Source organism: Stegostoma tigrinum, chromosome 3, assembly GCF_030684315.1.
Source record: "Stegostoma tigrinum isolate sSteTig4 chromosome 3, sSteTig4.hap1, whole genome shotgun sequence".
Lineage (NCBI taxonomy): Eukaryota > Metazoa > Chordata > Chondrichthyes > Orectolobiformes > Stegostomatidae > Stegostoma > Stegostoma tigrinum.
This window is the reverse complement of record NC_081356.1, coordinates 28,116,181-28,135,139: the sequence shown is the minus strand read 5'-3', so window position 1 is coordinate 28,135,139 and position 18,959 is coordinate 28,116,181. Positions and strand designations below refer to the sequence as shown.

At 43.2% G+C, this 18,959-nt stretch overlaps 1 protein-coding gene across 3 annotated transcripts in view; it reads right to left on the bottom strand.

The window, feature by feature from the left end:
• The window catches only part of fam189a2 (family with sequence similarity 189 member A2), a 140,189-nt gene that overhangs the window by 64,121 nt on the left and 57,109 nt on the right, over positions 1 to 18,959 (bottom strand). For 2 of the 3 annotated variants that reach the window (XM_048526847.2, XM_048526846.2), the window contains exon 3: positions 3,434 to 3,544. The exons of the other annotated variant lie outside the window; for it this stretch is intronic. In XM_048526847.2, coding sequence (XP_048382804.1) covers positions 3,434 to 3,544 — 111 coding nt within the window. The remainder of the gene's footprint in view (positions 1 to 3,433; positions 3,545 to 18,959) is intronic. 3 annotated transcript variants of the gene reach the window in all.

Here is an 18,959-nt window from a genome sequence, read left to right as displayed (position 1 = left end):
GTGTGTAAAGAGCTCACTGTCTTTCCCTCTATCACGTCATTATCTGTGAAAGCTTTAGGAAGTGATAAGGATGTGAAAGGTGCTACAGAAATGTTTTGGGTTTAAGTTTCAAGTACCACACTTCATTCAAAAATCCTTTGTTTGCAATGCAGAAGGTAGTTCTTAAATTTAGCAAGGATGAGAAAATTTATATTCTGTGCTCACATCTACCAGCAACTGCTGGTTGCCACACACCCACATGCCCATCAAACAGCTGTGGGCACGCTCGGAGATTTGGGATAACAGTTGCTCACCAGAGGTGATCGTGAGGTCAAATATCCGGACTTTGTTGGCTCTGGCTGAGAAGTTATGTTGCAGATTGTGTTGTTGAATGCCCCCTAGGTTTCAATGTGATTACCATGAAGACAGAGTGCAATGAAGCACAATACTTTTTGGTCACCCCATGCATTTCATGGTGACTTTTACTGCTCGTTATGTAGTGTGGAGGAATGGGCATTTACCAATGAAAGACTCCAACTCAAGTCCCAAAGTGAAAAACCCTCCAGGTCGCACATTTCCTTCAAGGTTCAGCTGGGACTATTCACAAAGCAGCAATGCCATTCTCCAATCTCTTTCAACAAAAGCAAAAATACTGCAGGTGCTGGAGATTGAAAATATGTTTTTTTAAAAATGGTGGAGAAACTGGTCAGGTCTGGCAGCATCTCAGGAGAGAGAAGTAATGTTCTCTCCAATTGCTGCCAGACCTGCTGAGTTCTTCCAGATCTTACCAATTTTATCCACATATCCATTATCTGTTTTGTTTGCTTCTTCCCCATAGCATTCAATTCTTGAAAAACAAATGCCAGCTAGAAAACAATGTCCATTGTGATTCCACTTCCTTTGACCTACACTGGTTCCCAGTTTGTTAACACTTCTATTTTAAAATTCACTTCTTGTTTGCAAGCTCCTCAATGGACTCGCCCTCCATATCTCATCCCATCTCACTATCCTCTCAGATCTCTGCACTCCCCTAATTCTGGTCTTTTGTTCATCCCTGATTTTAATCACTCTGCCATTGGTTGGAGTGGCTTCACTGACCACTCTAGAATATCCCATAAATATCTTCACTATCTCCTCTTAAAACCAACATCTTGACATAGCTTTTAATCACTGTTTGCTTTATTCATTCATGGATTGATTGATTCATTCATTCATCCAGCATTTATTGACCATCCCTAAATGCCTAGACGGCAGTTAAGCATCACCTACATTATTGTGGGTCCGGAGGATATTAATGAATCAACAATGGTCAGAATTCGATTCTTAATTCCAGACATTTTTTAACTGAATTTAAACTCCCCGCACCATCTGCCATGGCAGGATTTGAACACAGTCCCCCAGAACATGACCTGAGTCTGTGGATTAATAGTCCAGCGATAACACTAATAGGCCACTGCCTCCCCTATATGTCCCAATATGACATTTTCTGGCTTAGATGTCAAACATTTTTTGACGCTGCTGCTGTGAAGTACGTAGGAATGCTTTATGATGCCAAAGGAAATACAATAAATGCAAGTTGTTGGCATGTCAAACAAAACCTGCAAAACATTTTACGAAGTGTAGCAGGGTTCAAATCCTATTCTCTTCCTCCCTAGGGACAGGAGTTCTAAAACACTTGGTGTATTTTTAGTTTTTGTAGAAGTCATGAAGCCTGTCAAGTTGACTTGTACAATAAAAGTGCATGGCTAGAGGCAGTGCTCACTCCAGTCTGGAGCCCTTACTAATGGAATGGATGAGTCATTAAAAGGCACTTTCAAGTTCACACTCTGTTCAAAAGAAAAGGTAATTCTGTGATGGTATATTCCAAGCGAGAAGTCAAGGACTGTTTGATGATAACAAACAGAAAGGATTAAATTGGGCCCTAGAAGGTTGATTCTAATATAAAATGTTATCTTTGGAACCAAGCATCGAATCTCTCATTTATATATTTCAAACATAAGATGTTTAAACTAAGGCCCATTTTGCCCTCAGTGGTAAAAGATTCTATTGCACTATTTCAAAGGAGAGCAATGGAGTTCTCCATGAATATTTGGGCAATAGTTATCTCTTCAAGTAACATCGCAAATAAACAGATTATCTGATCTTTATTATGATGCTGTTTGTAAGATCTTGATGTGTGTAAAGTGACTACACTTCAAAAAGTCCTCCTCTGGCAGTAAAGCACTTCGGTAGATTAAGAAAGGTATTATATGATGCAAGGCTTCTCACATTCTTTAAAGGCAGGAGTCAAACTGGAAAACTGGAGACAGATTAATCATCTCTTTCACAGAAAGCCAGCGTTAACTATAATAGAACTTCCTGAGATGAAAGATGTCACCCACTCTCGATTTGAATCAATGCACGACATGCCAAAAGTGGAAAGATTTGAGCACAAAGGCTTAATACGCTGTTCAAAAAAAAGATTAAATCCTTCTCCTTTTGTTTAGCCCCCACATGGATTGATACCTGTTGTGTTCTTTAAAAGGTTAAGGGGAGACTTCCTAGAATCATATAATCCCTACAGTATGGAAGCAGGCCACTCAGCCCTTCGAGTCCACACCGACTCTCTGAAGAGTATCCTACCTAGCCCCATCTCCCTATAACCCCGCGTTTTCCATGACTAATCCACCTAACCGACTCATACAGGGACACTACGAGCCATTTAGCATGGTTAAACCACTTAACCTGCACAGCTTTGGACTGTGGGAGGAAACCAGAGCACCTGGAGGAAACCCACGCAGACACAGGGAGAATGTGCAGACTCCACACAGACAGTTACCCAAGGCTGGAATCGAACCCAGGTCCCTGGTGCTGTGAGGCAGCAGTGCTAGCCACTGAGCCACCATGCTGCTGGATGTATTAGATTCTATTCTAATAGATGTATTTGAAATGATGTTGAATTTTTGTAGACTAAATATCGAGGAGCTGTGTCTGTTTACCAACGCTCCTGGAAATAAAGGACAGATTTAAGATAATTGGTAAAGAAAAGGAACACAATGTGTTGTGGTGATCTGGAATGCAGTGCCTGAGAGGGCTACTGAAGTAAATTCAACAAGAACTTTCAAACAGCAAAGAACATACAGCGCCACGGCAAACAATCTGGGGAGTGGGACAGATTGAATAACACTTTCAAAGTTAAACATGTGAGAGATGAAAGCATGGAATGATGTGTTGATATGTTAAAGTAGGTGGGAAGAAGCTGGTGTATAACAAACAACGGCACAGGCAGATGGGCTGAATGATCTCCTTCTGTGCAATGTCATTCTACCATTACTAGTGGAACCAGACAATTGTTAAATAGGAACATGACTTCTAGTTCTTCAAAGGTAAACTTTAACCATTCTAGTAATTTCCAACAGCTAACTCCATTAGCAGAGTCCAACCCCCACTCCATTGCTAACCCTATGACACTCACCAGCTCACAGTCCACGATGCCAGACACAAACTGAGCACTCTGGCACGAGAGAACGAATCCAGCCAAGTTCAGCAGGACACAGACAACAGACAGCAGGATGAAAAGGTTTACCTAGAGCAAGAGAAGACATCAATGATCAAAGGGCTGCTCCATCATCATTCTCACACAGAAGTTCACATTCTCCAGTAAAGGGGAGAGCTGCCGGCAAAACAGGGGCAGGCTGGACCTTCTCTATGTTTCAACAGTGGAGGCTGCTAGACATCTTTACAGCTCAAATGGTTTCATAGGTTGGAAATATAGATCATGTTTCCAATTGTGGGGGAATATCAGAAGTAAGATCATAAAGTTAAGGTTAAGAAGTAATCAAAGCTCCTTAGACCACACCTTCCAAAGCCATGACCACTTCCATGGAGAAGAACCTTTAAGATCCTCTCCAAGCCACCCACCATCTTGGCTTGGAGATATATCTCTGTTACTTCAGAAGGCACTGGCTCAAAACCCCAGAACACTCTCCCTAAAAGTATTGTGGGTCTACCTACAGCTCATGGACTGCAGCGGATCAGGAAGGCAACTCACTACCACCCTCTCTCAAGTACCAAGGAATGGCAATAAATGCCAACCCAGCCAGAGGTGCCAGCCAAGAATGAATAACTATCAAATCCAACAAGGAATTTGGGAGACTTTCTCTGCCTAGTGTACGGTGAGAAAGCAGAATTTGCTACATCAAGGCACAGTTCAGGCGAATAGCATAGAAACCTTTAAGACAAGCCGTGGATAGACATAAGGGAGTGATAAATTGAAAGATATGCTGATGGTGGGGGAGGGCAATTGAAGTAGGTTCTAGGTACTGGTGGGAGAGCATGGGAGGCCCTCTGAACTCCCTTACTCAGCAGGAATTCAAATACAGAAAATGCTAGAGTTGAAAAGGCAGCCCAAGACCTTCAGCACCAAGATTTGAAACATGTAAAATGATAGCTTTAGAAATCATAAATTTTGTGTCTGTGTGTGTGTGTGTGTGTGTGTGTGTGTGTGTGTGTGTGTGTGTGTGGCGCGGGGGGGGGGACATGGTTTGCAACAAACTGTAGTCAAAGTTGCTGTTCATCAGAATCTCAGTAGGGTCAGACAGCATAGCCAGGCATTGACCAGAGCTCTCCGGCTATGAGACTTATGAGCAGAGGTAGGTCCGCTTTGAAACTGCTCTGACATTTCATGATATCATAGCCAATCAGATAATCCTCAACCCCATTTTCTTGTCTTTTCCACATAATCAGTAAAGAAAATAGGGGTTAAAAATCTGTCTATCTCAGCCTTGAACATACTTATTGACAAAACCTCCACAGCTCTCTTTGATAAAGAATTCCACAGATTCAGAAGCTTCAGAGAGCAAATATTCCTTCTTATTCCTGACTTAAATGGGCAACCTTTTATTCTGAGGCTATGTTCTTTGGTTCTAGACTCTCCCACAAGGGGAAACAACCTCCCCATTTCTGTCCTGTTAAATGTCCAAAGAATCCTTAACGTTCCAGTAAGATCATTTGTCATTTTTCTAAGCTCCGAGAACAGCCCCAACTCACTCAACATTTCCATATAAGGCAGTGCCTCCACACTTGCTATCAACTCACTGAATCTTTGTATTGGATCCAATGCCAGTATATCCTTCCTCAGGAAAGGGGACCAAAACTTTTCACAATATTCTTTGTGTGGTTAAATTAGTGCCTTAAATAATTCAGCAACGTTTTAACGACTATTTTAGGAATATAGGAGCAGGAGTAGGCCATTCAGCCTCTTGAGCCTGTTCTGCACCATTCAATAAGATCATGGCTCATCTATGATCTAACCTCATATACCTGCCTTTGATCATTTTCCCTTAATAGCTCTGCTTAATGAAAATGCACCTATCAGATTTAAAACTAGCAACTAATCCTCCATCAACTGTCATTTGTGGAAGACAGTTCCAACCATCTGCCATATTTTGTGTGTAGAGGTGCTTCCTAACATCTCTCCTAAACAGTCTGGCATTAATTTTTAACATGTGTCCTTAGTTCTAGATACCCCAACCAGCAGAAATAGTTTATGTTTATCCACCCTGTCTTTTGTGCTAATAGTGTCAAGGTCATAGGTTTGATCTCTGATTAGCCAATTTTGCTGGTTTCCACACAACAAATTTTATATTCCATTCCCTTTGAAAAATATTTAATTTGCCTTCACTATTACCTGCTGAACTTGGATGCCAGTTTTTTTTTTAATGATTCATGCGCTAGGAACGCCAACACTCTTGTGCTGCAGCTTTCTGAAGTCTTTTCTCAATCAAATAATATACAGTTTTCCTATAATCCTCTCAACATAGTGAATAACCTGACATTGTTTTCATTATATTCCACAGCCAAGTTCTTGCCCACTTGCTTGATCTATTACCCTTCGTCGACATTCAGCAGCACCCTCACCACTTATCTACCCACCTAATTCTGTGTCATCCGCAAACCAAGTGACATTACATTCACTTCCCTCATCTAAGTCATTCATATATACTGTAAATAATTGTAACCTCAGCACAGATTCCTTTGATACTCCACTAGTTGCAGGTTGCCATACCAAAACTGTCCCCCTTCTTCCATCTCTCTGTCTTCCAGTAGTTAGCCAATCCTCTGTCTATGCCAATATATTTCCTCCAAACCATGGGCTTTTATTTTAATAAGTAGCTTTATGTGCACTACCTAATCAGACACTTTTTTGAAAATCAAATGTATCGCATCAAACGGCTCCCTATATGTACACTGCTTGTTACTGAGAGTCAGAGAGTTATGGAGGTGTACAGCATTGAAACAGACCCTTTGGTCCAGCATGTCCATGCCTACCAGATATCCTAAATTAAGCTTGTCCCATTGCCCGGCATTTGGCCCATATCCCTCTAAACGCTTCCTATTCATATACCCATCCAGTGCCTTTTAAATGGTGTAATTGTACCAGCCTCAACCACCTCCTATGGCAGCTCATTCCATACATGCAAATCCCTCTGTGAAAAATTTGCCCCTGGGCTCCCTTTTAAATCTTGCCCCTCTCACCTTAAACCTATGCCCTCTAGTTTTAGACTCCCCCACCCCAGGGAAAATACCTTGTTATCTCATTCCTCAGAGAATTCTATTAAATTTGTCAGGCATGATTTCCTCTTCATGAAGTTGTGCTAACTCTGGTGGACAATAGCATTTCCGAACGCTCTGCTTTTGCATCCTTTATAATCAGAACTTTTGACGTTACAAGCAGTCAAAATTGATAATGTATCTATGGAGAAAGTTTGAAGCAAGTACATCAGAACTCAATAAACAATTCATACATACTTAATTGCTTCATACATTGATTGCAACCCACAGTTTTCCTAGCACTCATCCATCTCTCTAAAAAGCAGCTGTCCAAAGTGTTGGTTAAATGCCCATAAATCCTCTAGTCACAAATGATAACCATCAGAATTTCACACCGACTGTCAGCATGTCAATGGTCACTGACAACTGACCCACAATCACCTGATCATCGAGTTCATTCCAGACTGGGGGTGCTCTCTTCTCAACTTCCAGAATTATTTGTAGAATTTCTGTCCAACACAGGAATACTTCCAAAAACACACACGTGCATACCAGCACAGACATAAACACATCCAAAAGTCAGGCAGGCAGAGACAGACAGACAGACAGACAGACAGACAGACACACACACACACACACACACACACACAAAATATGTGCATGTATATATAAATACATTTGCACAATGCATGTACAGATGAGCACATATATACAACACTTGCATACATGCACCAAAACAGATAATGCAGGCATAGATATGCAAACATAGGTACACATTCTCAAATGTTCATTCACATACACAAGTTTACAGACATGCACACATAAACACACACACACATTCACACCCAGGTACACATACACAGACACAGAGACAGAGATGAACATATAAAAGCTGACACATATAGGTCACAGACTTATTGGACTAGACAGAATATTTCAATATTTGTGGAAGCATCTAACTTCTTGCCTTAATGAGAATCTATGACATACAGTAACTGGTTTAGGAACAGACTAAGTTTAAATAACAGAGATTATAGGAGAAAGAATAGGTAATAATAAGTAAAAGCTATATTAATCACAGCTAGGGATAAAGCCTCAGTCTTCTACACCAAATTGAGTCATTCATCATCTCAGCAATGAGATATATTGCTGACTGCAAGCTGCTAACTCAATGAAAGATTGATTCATCACACCAGTAGCTAGGTAATGTGTGGTTAGCAAATACATTCACAAAATGATATTACCTACCAAATCAATGTCACTGAGTCCCTCCATATCCATGTTGTTCCCTCATTTGGCAACCTCCTCCATTGCTGTACCCACTTCTTGAAATTTTATTGCCTCATTGACTAATTAAAGTTTTTAGGAAGGAATAACTGTGGGCTAAATCAGACATTAATTTTGTTAAGAGCGAGTTACAATGACATTTTTGGAGGGATTTGCACTTAGTGAATTAAAGCTATATCTTACTAAACATGGCTCCTTAACGACCTACCCTGCACCTGTGGGACCCCTCAGTCCGATTCTATCCCCATCTTACCACATGCTGCTTCCATAACGACTCCAGATATCCGCCAACAAACCAGCCTCCCTGCTGCCTTTGGAAGGCTGCTGTGTACACTGGCATTCCGAAACCTCCCTGCTTGGTCAATGATGTTTTCTGAAGATATCAGAGAAGGGAAAGATGGCGCCATTGTCCTCCAACAGGGACCAGTAGGCCCTGGTTGAGAGGTCGATACAGAACAGAGGTGACACCACAGGAGGTCAACCCTTCCAGCTTGGTCCAAGGACACTAATGGGTCAGTGCTGTGAAACTATTAACAGCAAACATGGGAGAGAACCGGCCTGCAATTGGAGACGCAATTTTTCCTCCCTACTCATGGGCAACTGTTCTCAATCGGGCTATCCCAGTAATCGAATTTTTCCCAGGCATTTTAGCAGTTTTGGTGGGCTATATTTGCCCCATGTATTTTGAGTTGTGGAATAATATACCCACAATCTCTATCACCTAGAAAGAGGAGTTCCCATCTGAGTCGCACACTGTCCTGATTTGGAAACATATCACCACTCCTTCAGTGTCACAGGGTCAACATGTCCTAACCTTGGGAGTATCCCAAGGACTGCAGCTGTTCAAGAAGACAGCTGATCCTCGCCTTTCAAGGGCAATTAGGGATTGGCAATAAATGCTGACATAGATGAAATGTCCACAACTCACAAGAGAATGCTGCAAGAAAGGTGAAAGGAAGAGAGGCTGCAATTGGAAACAAAGTAATTTATCCATATCAAAATCACAGGAAAACATTGTATTTCACAGAATGTACAGCACAGAAAATGCAATTCTAGACAATGGCTTTATGCCAGTGTTCTTAAAAACTCATTCATGATACCTAAGTGTTGCTGGCTGGGCCATGATTTATTTTTTATTCCTAGTTCCCCTTGAGAAAGTGGTGGTGAGCTTCCTTCTTTAACCACTGCAGTGCCTATGCTGTAGTTAGACACCCTTAGGGAGAGAATTCCAGGATTTTGACCCAGTGACAGTGAGGAAACAGCAAATATATTTCCAAATCAGAACAGTGAATGGCTTGGCGGGGATCTTCCCATGTAGATGTTGCCCTTGTCCTTCCAGATGGAAACGGTTGGGGGTTTGGAAGGTGCTGACTCAGGACTCTTGGTGAATTTTTGCACTGCATCTTCAATATGGTTCACACTGCTGCTCCCAAGTGTTGGTAGGGGAGGGAGTGAAAGTTTGTGGGAATCTTTGTCTTGGATGGTACAAAGCAAGGTTTATGCCCTCAGTGAGCTCCTTCAACTTCTATTTCATTTAATCCTGTTAGCATATCCTTGTATTCCTTTCTCTCTCTCTCTTTCATTCATTCACTTGCAACAGGAATGTGAGAAGCATCAGAAGCCATTCTGTAAACCTTGAACAATCACTGAGACATATCAAGTTAAGTCACAGTCACTGATGGCCTTGAGCTCTGGAGGCTGACTGTTTGATAGGGCATTGGAACAGGCAAAAAACAGAAACAAAACTTGACTGATTGAGAAGGGGACCCAGACAAAACAGAGACCAGTGAATCATGTACCATTGTCTTCCTCTGAAGCAGATGCTGAAGAGACTGTGATTCAGAGCCACACCAAGCAATACTTAACACAGAGTTGACCACTATAGTGCAAACTGTCTTCTTACTAGATGCATGTCTGCTGCTTACTTAAAGGTCAATATCTCAGAGAGCGCAACCCTCCCACAGTCCAGGAAGTCTCACTCAGACCCTTCTCAATCAGTGAACAGGGTTTTACATTGCATCATATCAATGCTGGTATTGATGGCAGATGATGATATCCTGCACCATGGCATTTTTGATGGTGTTTGTCAAACCAAACACCTTACAGGTGTGAGAGACACTGTCCGTTTGCCACTGCAGTTGTTTCTCTATCTAGAATGCTACAGCAATATTATCACTACAGAGCAACTCTCTATTGAGGACTTGCTGAGCTTTGTGTCCTGGGCGAGCAACACTCAGCAGCTTTCCAACAGTTCTGTCACGAAGTGGACACCCTCTGTAATAAACTGAAGGCATTTGACAGCAACAAAGACAAGGATATGCCAGAAGTGTTGGTGCTAGAACATAACACATGACAAAGTGGGCAGGCTCGTGGATTTTAGGTTGAGGTGAGGTAGCCATGGTTGTGTTAGAAGATTGAGCAGGCTCGAGGGACTGTTGCCTACACCTGCTCTCTACTTCTTATAACTCTGTTTGACCCAGTGAAGATGCCAAAAGTTTCCGAAGTTGGCCTGTCTGTTGGCTGGGGGCGTGCTGCACTGTCTGAGATGTCATCCTTTGAATGAGATGACTACCAGTTTGCAGAAGAGTTAAATTGCCTGACCAATATTTGTCCCTTAATTTGTGCATTACAAACAAACAAACATTCATTATACATGGATTTTGGACATATAGTTTGAGGTAAAATATTTGTGGTGTCTTGGGGAAGCAGTAAAACACTGGGATAACTGAATAGCTTTTTTAAAAAATTCTCTCCTGGGACTCAGGTGTCATTGGCTGGGCCAGCATTTATTGCCCATCCCTAGTTTTGATTTGATTTGTCACTGCGATATGTATCGAGGTACAGTGAAAAGTGTTGTCTTACCTGCTTTACAGGCAGATCGTACTAAACAAGGCGTCAAGGTAACAGAACAGAGTGCAGGATACAAATGTTACAGCTGCTAAGAGGATGCACAAAGCAATCTTCATTAACATTAAAGAGGCTCATTTCTCTCTCATTAAGCTGCAACAGGAAGCTTTAGAAGCCATTCTGTATACCTGACCAATCTATGAGCAATGCAACAGGGAATTTCCTCGTTTTAGGTTTGCTGTTTAAAGCATTTCATTTACTTCTTACAAATGTACTTATAAAAAGAAAACTGAGCTCCTTTTAGATTTTCTCTTCAGGCTGACCTGACAGTAAGTCTAACAGGATGACAGTTATGCCACAATGTAAAGCCCCATTCACTGAGTGAGAAGGAGCTGAGTGACAGTTCCTGGACTGAGGGAAATTTGTGCTCTCTGAGTCACTGCCTAAGGATCGTTGGTGAATTTCTGCAATGCATCTTATAGACAGTACACACAGCTGCAACTGAGCGTTGGACGGAAGGAGTGGCTGTTTCTGGAGGAAGAGCCAATCAAGTGGGCAGCTTCGTCCTGGATGGCGTCGAGCTTCGAGTGCTGTTTGAGGCGCACCCATCCAGGCAAGAGGGGAGGATTCCATCGCACTCCTGACTTGTGCCTTGGAGTAATCCCAGCGATAATTCTAGCCTCTGAACTGCTATCGTAGCCACTGTATTCATTTCTTCACTTTTCATTGAAGAGGAGGTGGACATCACTGACTAGGCCAGTATTTAATGCCCGGGGATAACTGAGAGTCAATGACATTGCTGTGGGTCTAGAATCACATGTAGGTCAGACTGAGTAAGGATGGCAGATATCTGGTCCAAAAGGAACCAGATGGATTTTCCCCACAACCAGCAACTATTTCATGGTTATCGTTAGACTTTTAATCCCAGATTTTTTTTAATTGAATTCAAATCCCATCATCTGCCATGGCAGGATTCAAACACAGGTCACCAGAACATTACCTCTGTCTCTATTAATAGTCCAGTAATAATACCACTGGGCTATTGCCTCTGCTTAAAATGGTGAATCCAGTTGAGTTTCAGGTCAATGGTAATCCCCAGGATACTAGCCTTATGATAGAAGCAGCTGAAGATGTTTGAGCCTAGGGCGCTACCCTGAGGAATGCCTGCAGTGATGCCCTACAGCACAGATGACACTTCCAAAAACAACTACAACCATCTTCCTATGTGCCAGGAATGACTCCAACCATATGTCCTCTTATATCCATTAACTTATGCTTTGCTAGGGTTTCTTGATGCCACACTCAGTCGAATGTAGCCTTGATGTAAAGGGCTGTCACTCTCACCACGCTCTGGAATTCAGCTCTTTTTTCCATGTTTGAACCAAGGCTGTAATGAGGTCAGGAGCTGAGTGGCCCTGGCGGAACACAAACTGGGCATCACTGAGCAGGTTATTGCTGAGCCGGTGCTGCTTGATAGCACTGTTAATGACACTTTCCATCACTTTACTGATGATCGAGAGCAGACTGCTGGCTTGGATTTGTCCTGCTTTTTGTAAACAGCACATACCTGGGCAATTTTCAACACTGTCGGGTAGATGCCAGTGTTGCAGCTGTACTGGAACAGCTTGGCTAGAGATACAGCAAGTTGCGGAGAACAATGTCTTCAGTACTTTGACCCCAAAATGTAGGAGTTTGATTTGTTGGCTCATGAAGATTTTTCAGTTGAAATCACAGAATGTTGCCAGGTCACACGTTCTCAGCAGCATCCAGTGCCTCCAACAATTTTTTGATATTGCTTGTAGTGAATGGAATTGGCTGAACACTGGTCTCTGTGATGTTGCAGACCACTGGAGGAGGCAGAGGTGGATCTACCTAATAGTACAAACATGATGGGCCAAACAGTTTAATTTGCTGTACGATCCTATGGGACATTGGTATTTATGGGAGCTGGCTGCACAAATGGATTGCCACATTTCCTGTATGTCACCACTGACCACATTTCCATTACTATACCATGGGCTGCAAAGCACTTTGAGGTGACGTGAAGTAGTGAAAGGTGCTATATGAATGCAATACTTCCTTTCACTGTGGCACAGTATAATCGAGGGCAGACAGATAGGAGACAAGAGTCTGTGTTGTGATAGAATGCATTTGAACATGTTGGCCCCAGAAAGCAAAACTAAAATCAGGACTAGCCACATTACCTTAAAGGTGCTTTGGTGATTTCAGACTGAAAAATCTTTATGAGCCAACAAATCAAACCCCAACTTTTTGCGGTCGAGAGAGGTATTTCAATACCACTGGCAGCAAGAAATTCATTGATTGATGGTAGCGGCATGTGTTCCTGCTAAATAGACAATAGACAATAGACGCTGGAGTAGGCCATTCAGCCCTTCGAGCCAGCACCACCATTCATTATGATCATGGCTAATCATCCTCAGTGTCCTGCTCCTGCCTTATCCCCATAACCCTTGATTCCACTATCTTTAAGAGCTCTATCCATCTCTTTCTTGAACGTATCCAGAGAGTTGGCCTCCACTGCCTTCTGGGGCAGGGCATTCCATATATCCACCACTCTCTGGGTGAAGAAATTTTTCCTCAACTCTGTTCTAAATGGCCTACCCCTTATTTTTAAACTGTGTCCTCTGGCTCTGGACTCACCCATCAGCAGAAACATGCTTCCTGCCTCCAGAGTGTCCAATCCCTTAATAATTTTATACGTCTCAATCAGTTACAGGGTGCTCCAGTTAATGTTTACATAGTAGTGGACAATTTATCTTTCCAAAGATAGAAAAAACCTACACTTATGTTGCATCTTTCACCCCCTAAGGATGTGCCAAAGCACTTGTCTCAACCAAGGATGCTCCTTGTTATGAAGGATTGTTCCAATCTGCACAGTAATCCTAAAATTACCATCAGACTACTTTGTACAGTCACAATTGCTACAGATGCCCTACATCACGCAGTATTATCAACATTTGATGTGATGCCCAGAAAACGACAATTTGGTTCAATGACTCCATGCTAAACAGAACAAACTGAGGTGCAGTTGGCAAGTAATATCCAAGGGACGAGGGAAAAATCGGGTGATATGTAAGTGAAATAATTCCACAGAGGTCGGCATCCTGTTACCAAATCACCCTTTATTTACACGTGGAGAGGACTTGACACTGATGCAGCTCTCAGAGTGAGTTGAATCTCTGACACTCCTGTTTATATCTGTCAGCCAGGGCTCAGTGTTTGGAGCAGATTAGCAGCCCCAATCAGGAATCTCCTATTCTATTAGGTCCACCTGGCTGACCTTGTTACAATCACTACATCTCTCCCCTGCTGAGTTCGAGAATATTTTGTAGCTCCTTCTGGGACATTTTAGCACCGGGTCAGGTGCCTCCAACTTTGCCTCTGATATGGGCTGTGTGTAATGCACAGTGATTGATTGATTGATTTTACTGTCAGGTGTCCCGAAACACAGTGAAAAGCTTTGTTTACGAGTGATACAAGCAGATTACGGCAAGCAAAGGATGTACACATCAAAAAGACAGAGGCACACAGGTTACACGATTTGAGGCTAGAGTCCATTCAACAATCTGATAACGGCAGGGAAGAAGCTGTTCCTGAACCTGTTTGTGCATATGTTCAGGCTTCTGTATCTCCTGCCTGATGGAAGAGGCTGTAGGAGGTCACTACCAGGGTGCAATGGTCTTTGACGATGTTGGCCACCTTTCCACAGCAGCGAGCCATGTAAATGGAGTCCATGGATGGAAGGTTGGCTTCTGTAATGTTCTCGGCTGGGCACACCACTTTCTGTAGTTTCCCACAGTCCTGGGCAAAGCAGTTGCCTTACCAAGCCGATACGCACCCGGACAGCACACTTTCAATGGTGCGCCTGTAGAAGTTGGCGAGGGACCTTAACAATGTGCCAAATTTCCAGAGTCACCTGAGGGAGAAGAGGTGATGTTGTGCCTTCTTGACTGTTGCATCCATGTGGAAAGTGCAGGACAGTTCGTCGGTTATTTTCACTCCAAGGAACTTGATGCTCTTCACCATCTCAACCTCAGCTCTGTTGATGTAGATGGGGACGCGTTCATCTCCTTTCTTACTGAAGCCAATGATCAGTTCTTTAGGTTTGCCGACATTGAGAGACAGACTGTTTTCTTTGCACCACGCCACCAAGCCCTATGTCTCCCTTCTGTATTTTGACTCGTTGTTGTTAGATATCCATCCCACTACAGTGGTGTTATTATTTCGAATTTGACAACACAGTTGTGGATGTACAGGGGGTACAGTAGGGGGCTGAAGGAACATCCTTGGGGTGCTCTAGTGTTGAGTCTTATTGTGGTGGAGGTGCAGTTACCTATCCTCGCTGATTATGGCCTGTGGGTCAGAAAGCTAAGGATCCAATAGCAGAGGATGGAGCCGAGGCTGAGGTGTCACAGCTTGAGATCAGTCTGGAGGGGATAATGGTGTTGAAGACAGAGCAGTAGTCAACATACAGGAGTCTGACGTAGGTGTCTTTGTTGTCCAGATGTTCCAGTGCAGGGCTAGGGATATGGCATCGTCTTTGGATCTGCTATGTCGGTAAGCAAACTGCACAGGATCGAAGCAGGTTGGAAGGCTAGAGTTGATGTGGATCATGACGAGCCTCTTGAAGCATTTCATGATTATTGAAGTCAGAGCCACTGGGTGGTGGTCATTAAGGCACGTTGTACATGCTTTCTTGGGTATTGAGATGATGGTGGTCTTCTCGATGTAGGTGGGGGCTTCGGCTTGTAGAAAGGAGAGGTTGAAGATGTTGGTGAATATCTCCACCAGTTGGTTCGCACAGGATCCAAGTGCTCGGCCGGGGATATTGTCCGGGACTGGCGCTTTCCTTGGATTAAGTCGCAGGAAGACTGATCTGACATCTGAAGTGGTCAAAGTCAGAAATCACACAACACCAGGTTATAGCCCTGGTACATCCAAGGTTTACGGTTAGGCACCAATCAGATTGAGTTCTTTGGTACACCAGCCTCCACGCATTTGCTAATGAGGTCTGTGATAGTAGCTTGCCTCCTGCACCCACAGCATCTCAGAAGAAATTCATTCTCCTCTTCAGGTGGCAAAGGCATCTTGGGTGGCGACATCCACCGTGTCCATCTCGGGTTCCAAGGTATCTGCAAGATCACTAACAACACCACTCTCTCATAACAGAGAGGGAGAACCCACAGGATCCGGAGCAGTGGGGAAGGCAGTAAGGAGCCAGGCATGTTTTGCTCCCGCACACGTTTGTTCAGGACCAACACATCTACCTGAACTTAATACATCACTGGACCTGGCCTAGCATCGACCATGCCTCTGACGCAGGCAGCGCCATTTCCGTGGTTCCTACACCAAACTTTGCCTCCTGTAGTAAAGTGTCTCTCTCGCTTAGCAGAGCCTTGTGTCCGACATTGGTGCTCCTGATGCAGTTTCACCCTCCCCCCCCCCCCCGGCTTATGGGAAGATCAGATTTAACCTGGTGCAGGGTCTTCTCCTCATCAGCTCCACTCCTGGAGCTATCCCTGTAATTGCACAATGGCTGGTCCTATAATCAAACAGGAACCAGGACAGTTTGGTTTGTATAGAAGCTGTCCTTCTCTATCAGGGTATATGTACACTCTGCATTAGCTAAAGTCCTGGATGTATATGCTATTGGGCATTCTTCTCCATTGGGCCACTTGTGGGCTAATACCACCCCAATGCCATACAGGGAGGATCACATGTTAATGGCTTGGGACCACAGTGTGCCAACACCTTAGAGGATAATAGCTGTTTCTTCAGTTCCCTGAAAGTTACAGCTTGGCTAGGCAACCACTTCCAAGGCTGATCCTTCTTTTGTTAAAAGAGTTGATACAAAGGTGCCAGGATGGAGGCCAAGTTATGTGTGACCTTTCCATAATAATGCACCCGCCCAAGGAAACAGCTACATTCTGGGACTGATGTAGGAGCCAGGGCACCTTTCGTCATCCTCACTTTATATTCCACCAGGTGTAACCTGGTCTTATCGATTCTGTAGCCCAAGGAGGTTATCTGGGGTGCCCTTCTAAGGCATATGCCCATCTAGCAGAAATATCTAAGAACTACGTCCAAATTCTCTAAGTGTTCTTTATTAGTCTTTCCTGTTATTAGCACATCATCCAGATAAATGGTGACCCGGGGTGGACCTTGTAAAATATTTTCATTTGTCTGCTGAAAGATTGCACAGGCTGACAATACCCCAAAAGGCAGATTCGTATCTCGGTGCAAACATACTTCTGGGAATCCTTGTCTAGCCGCAATTGCAAAACTGCATGGCCCATGTCCAGCTTCGTCAAGGACAGCCCCCTTGTCAAATCAGTATACACATCCTCTCTGGGAGAGATTGGTTATTTATCCAGCTGTGAAAAGTGGTTTACCACTTTTTTAAAATCCCTACAAAGGTGAACTTACCAATTCAGCTTCAAATTTGGCGCAACCAGTGTTGACTAGTCCACAAACTGGATTGGTTTTACAATTCCTTTGCTTACCAGCCTTCCGATTTCTCCGTCTACTTTTGTGCAGGAGGCAAATGGCAGTGAGCAGCCGTTGCAGAATCATGGAATTACTTCCTGGTCAACATGCAAGGTGGCCTTGGCTCCTTTGATAGTCCCTAGACCTTCCCGAAAAATGTCCACGTAATTAACCAGGAGTTCACTCAGGCAGCCATTATCTAATCGAAAAATGTTGAGCCAATCTAGGAAATCTTTCTCAACTAATATCGCCCAATCAAGCTTGGGCGAAAGCCTATTAGTTCTGAGATAACTGAAACAGGACACCATTATCAATTTCCATTAGAATCGGGTGACCACTTAACTAGACATTTATTTTGATTGGTTTTGATTTGGATGTTGCTACCAACTGTTCCAAACCAGATGTAAGTGGATTTTCCAGGATGTGCACTCTCTTGGATAACTGCCAACTGGTCTGCTGAGACTCTTGTGATGACTGGGATCTGCATACCAGCATGCTACAATGGCTTGCTGTCCCAGACCCTAAAGAAAATTTTAACCATTTTACCAAAGCTTGACTTGGTTTTACAGTTTTGCTGTGGGCAAACCTAGAGTCTCTTTGCTCTGGACATGTCCAGAGTCAAACCTTGCAATTGCCTTTGTTCGAGTGATGTTTCCCAAGCTCAGTCAGCCTAGAACGGTGTCCATTGGAATGCCCTGCAACTCTCATGCTCCACTTGCCACATTTTCCAATGATAAAGCTGGCTGTAGTGCCTGTTTGAAGTCCAGTTGGGCTTTAGTTAATATGTGAATTTGCATGGTTACATTTTTAATCCCACATACCAAACGGTTTCTCAGCATCTTATTAAGGGTTAAACCAAAGTCACATGCCTCTGCCAGTCATCTTAGTCTTGTCAAAAATCCCGATACAGATTCCCCTGCTTCTCAAACCGCTGACTAAAACCACCAGCGTCTCAGAGTTAGAGTTAGCTTGGGGTTGTAATATTCCTTAACTAAACCCTTTAAAGGTTTTAGTATCTTGTGCCTCAGGAAATGTTACACTCCTAATAACTAAAAAAAACTGTGGGTCCACAAGCTGTCAGGAGAATTACTCATTGCTTTATAGCTGTCCCAATGTTAGTTGCCTGGAAAAAAATAACATATTCCTTCCACATACTGGACCTAGTCGTTGACAGCAGGATCGAATGAGTCAAGCTTCGAAAATAACAGAACAATGCCAGAAATGTTTACTCCAATACAAAGATGACCGTTGGGAGCAAAATTTTCAGGAGCATGTTTTTCTCTCGTCGCCATTGAAATGATCCACAGAGGATGGTATCCCGTCACCAAATCACCCTTTATTTACACATCGAAAGTCCAAGACACTGATCCAGCTTCCTCCCAGTGAACAGAACCTCTGTCACCCCTGTTTACATCTGTCAGCCAGGGCTCCCTGACTGGACCAGGTTAACAATCCCAACCAGTGAACTCTTAGGCTATGAGGTCTACCTGGCTGACCTTGTTACAACACTACAGTAAAGTCAGCTTCAAATTCACCAGCATTGTTTTCTCAACCCCTCCTGCAGACACCAATTCCCTCCATTATATACAGTGCCAGAGTACAGAAAAACTCTAGTCTGCTCATGCTTTCAAAAAAATTTATAGAATTAATTCTTGCTCTTTCCCATAGCCTTGCAACATTTTCCTTTTTAACTGTATATATTTATTCAATTCTACTTTGAAATTTGCCATTAAATTTGTTTCCATCACCCTCTTAGGCCGTTCATTCCAGCTTGCTGCATGATAATTTTTCCCTTTAATCAAGAGACC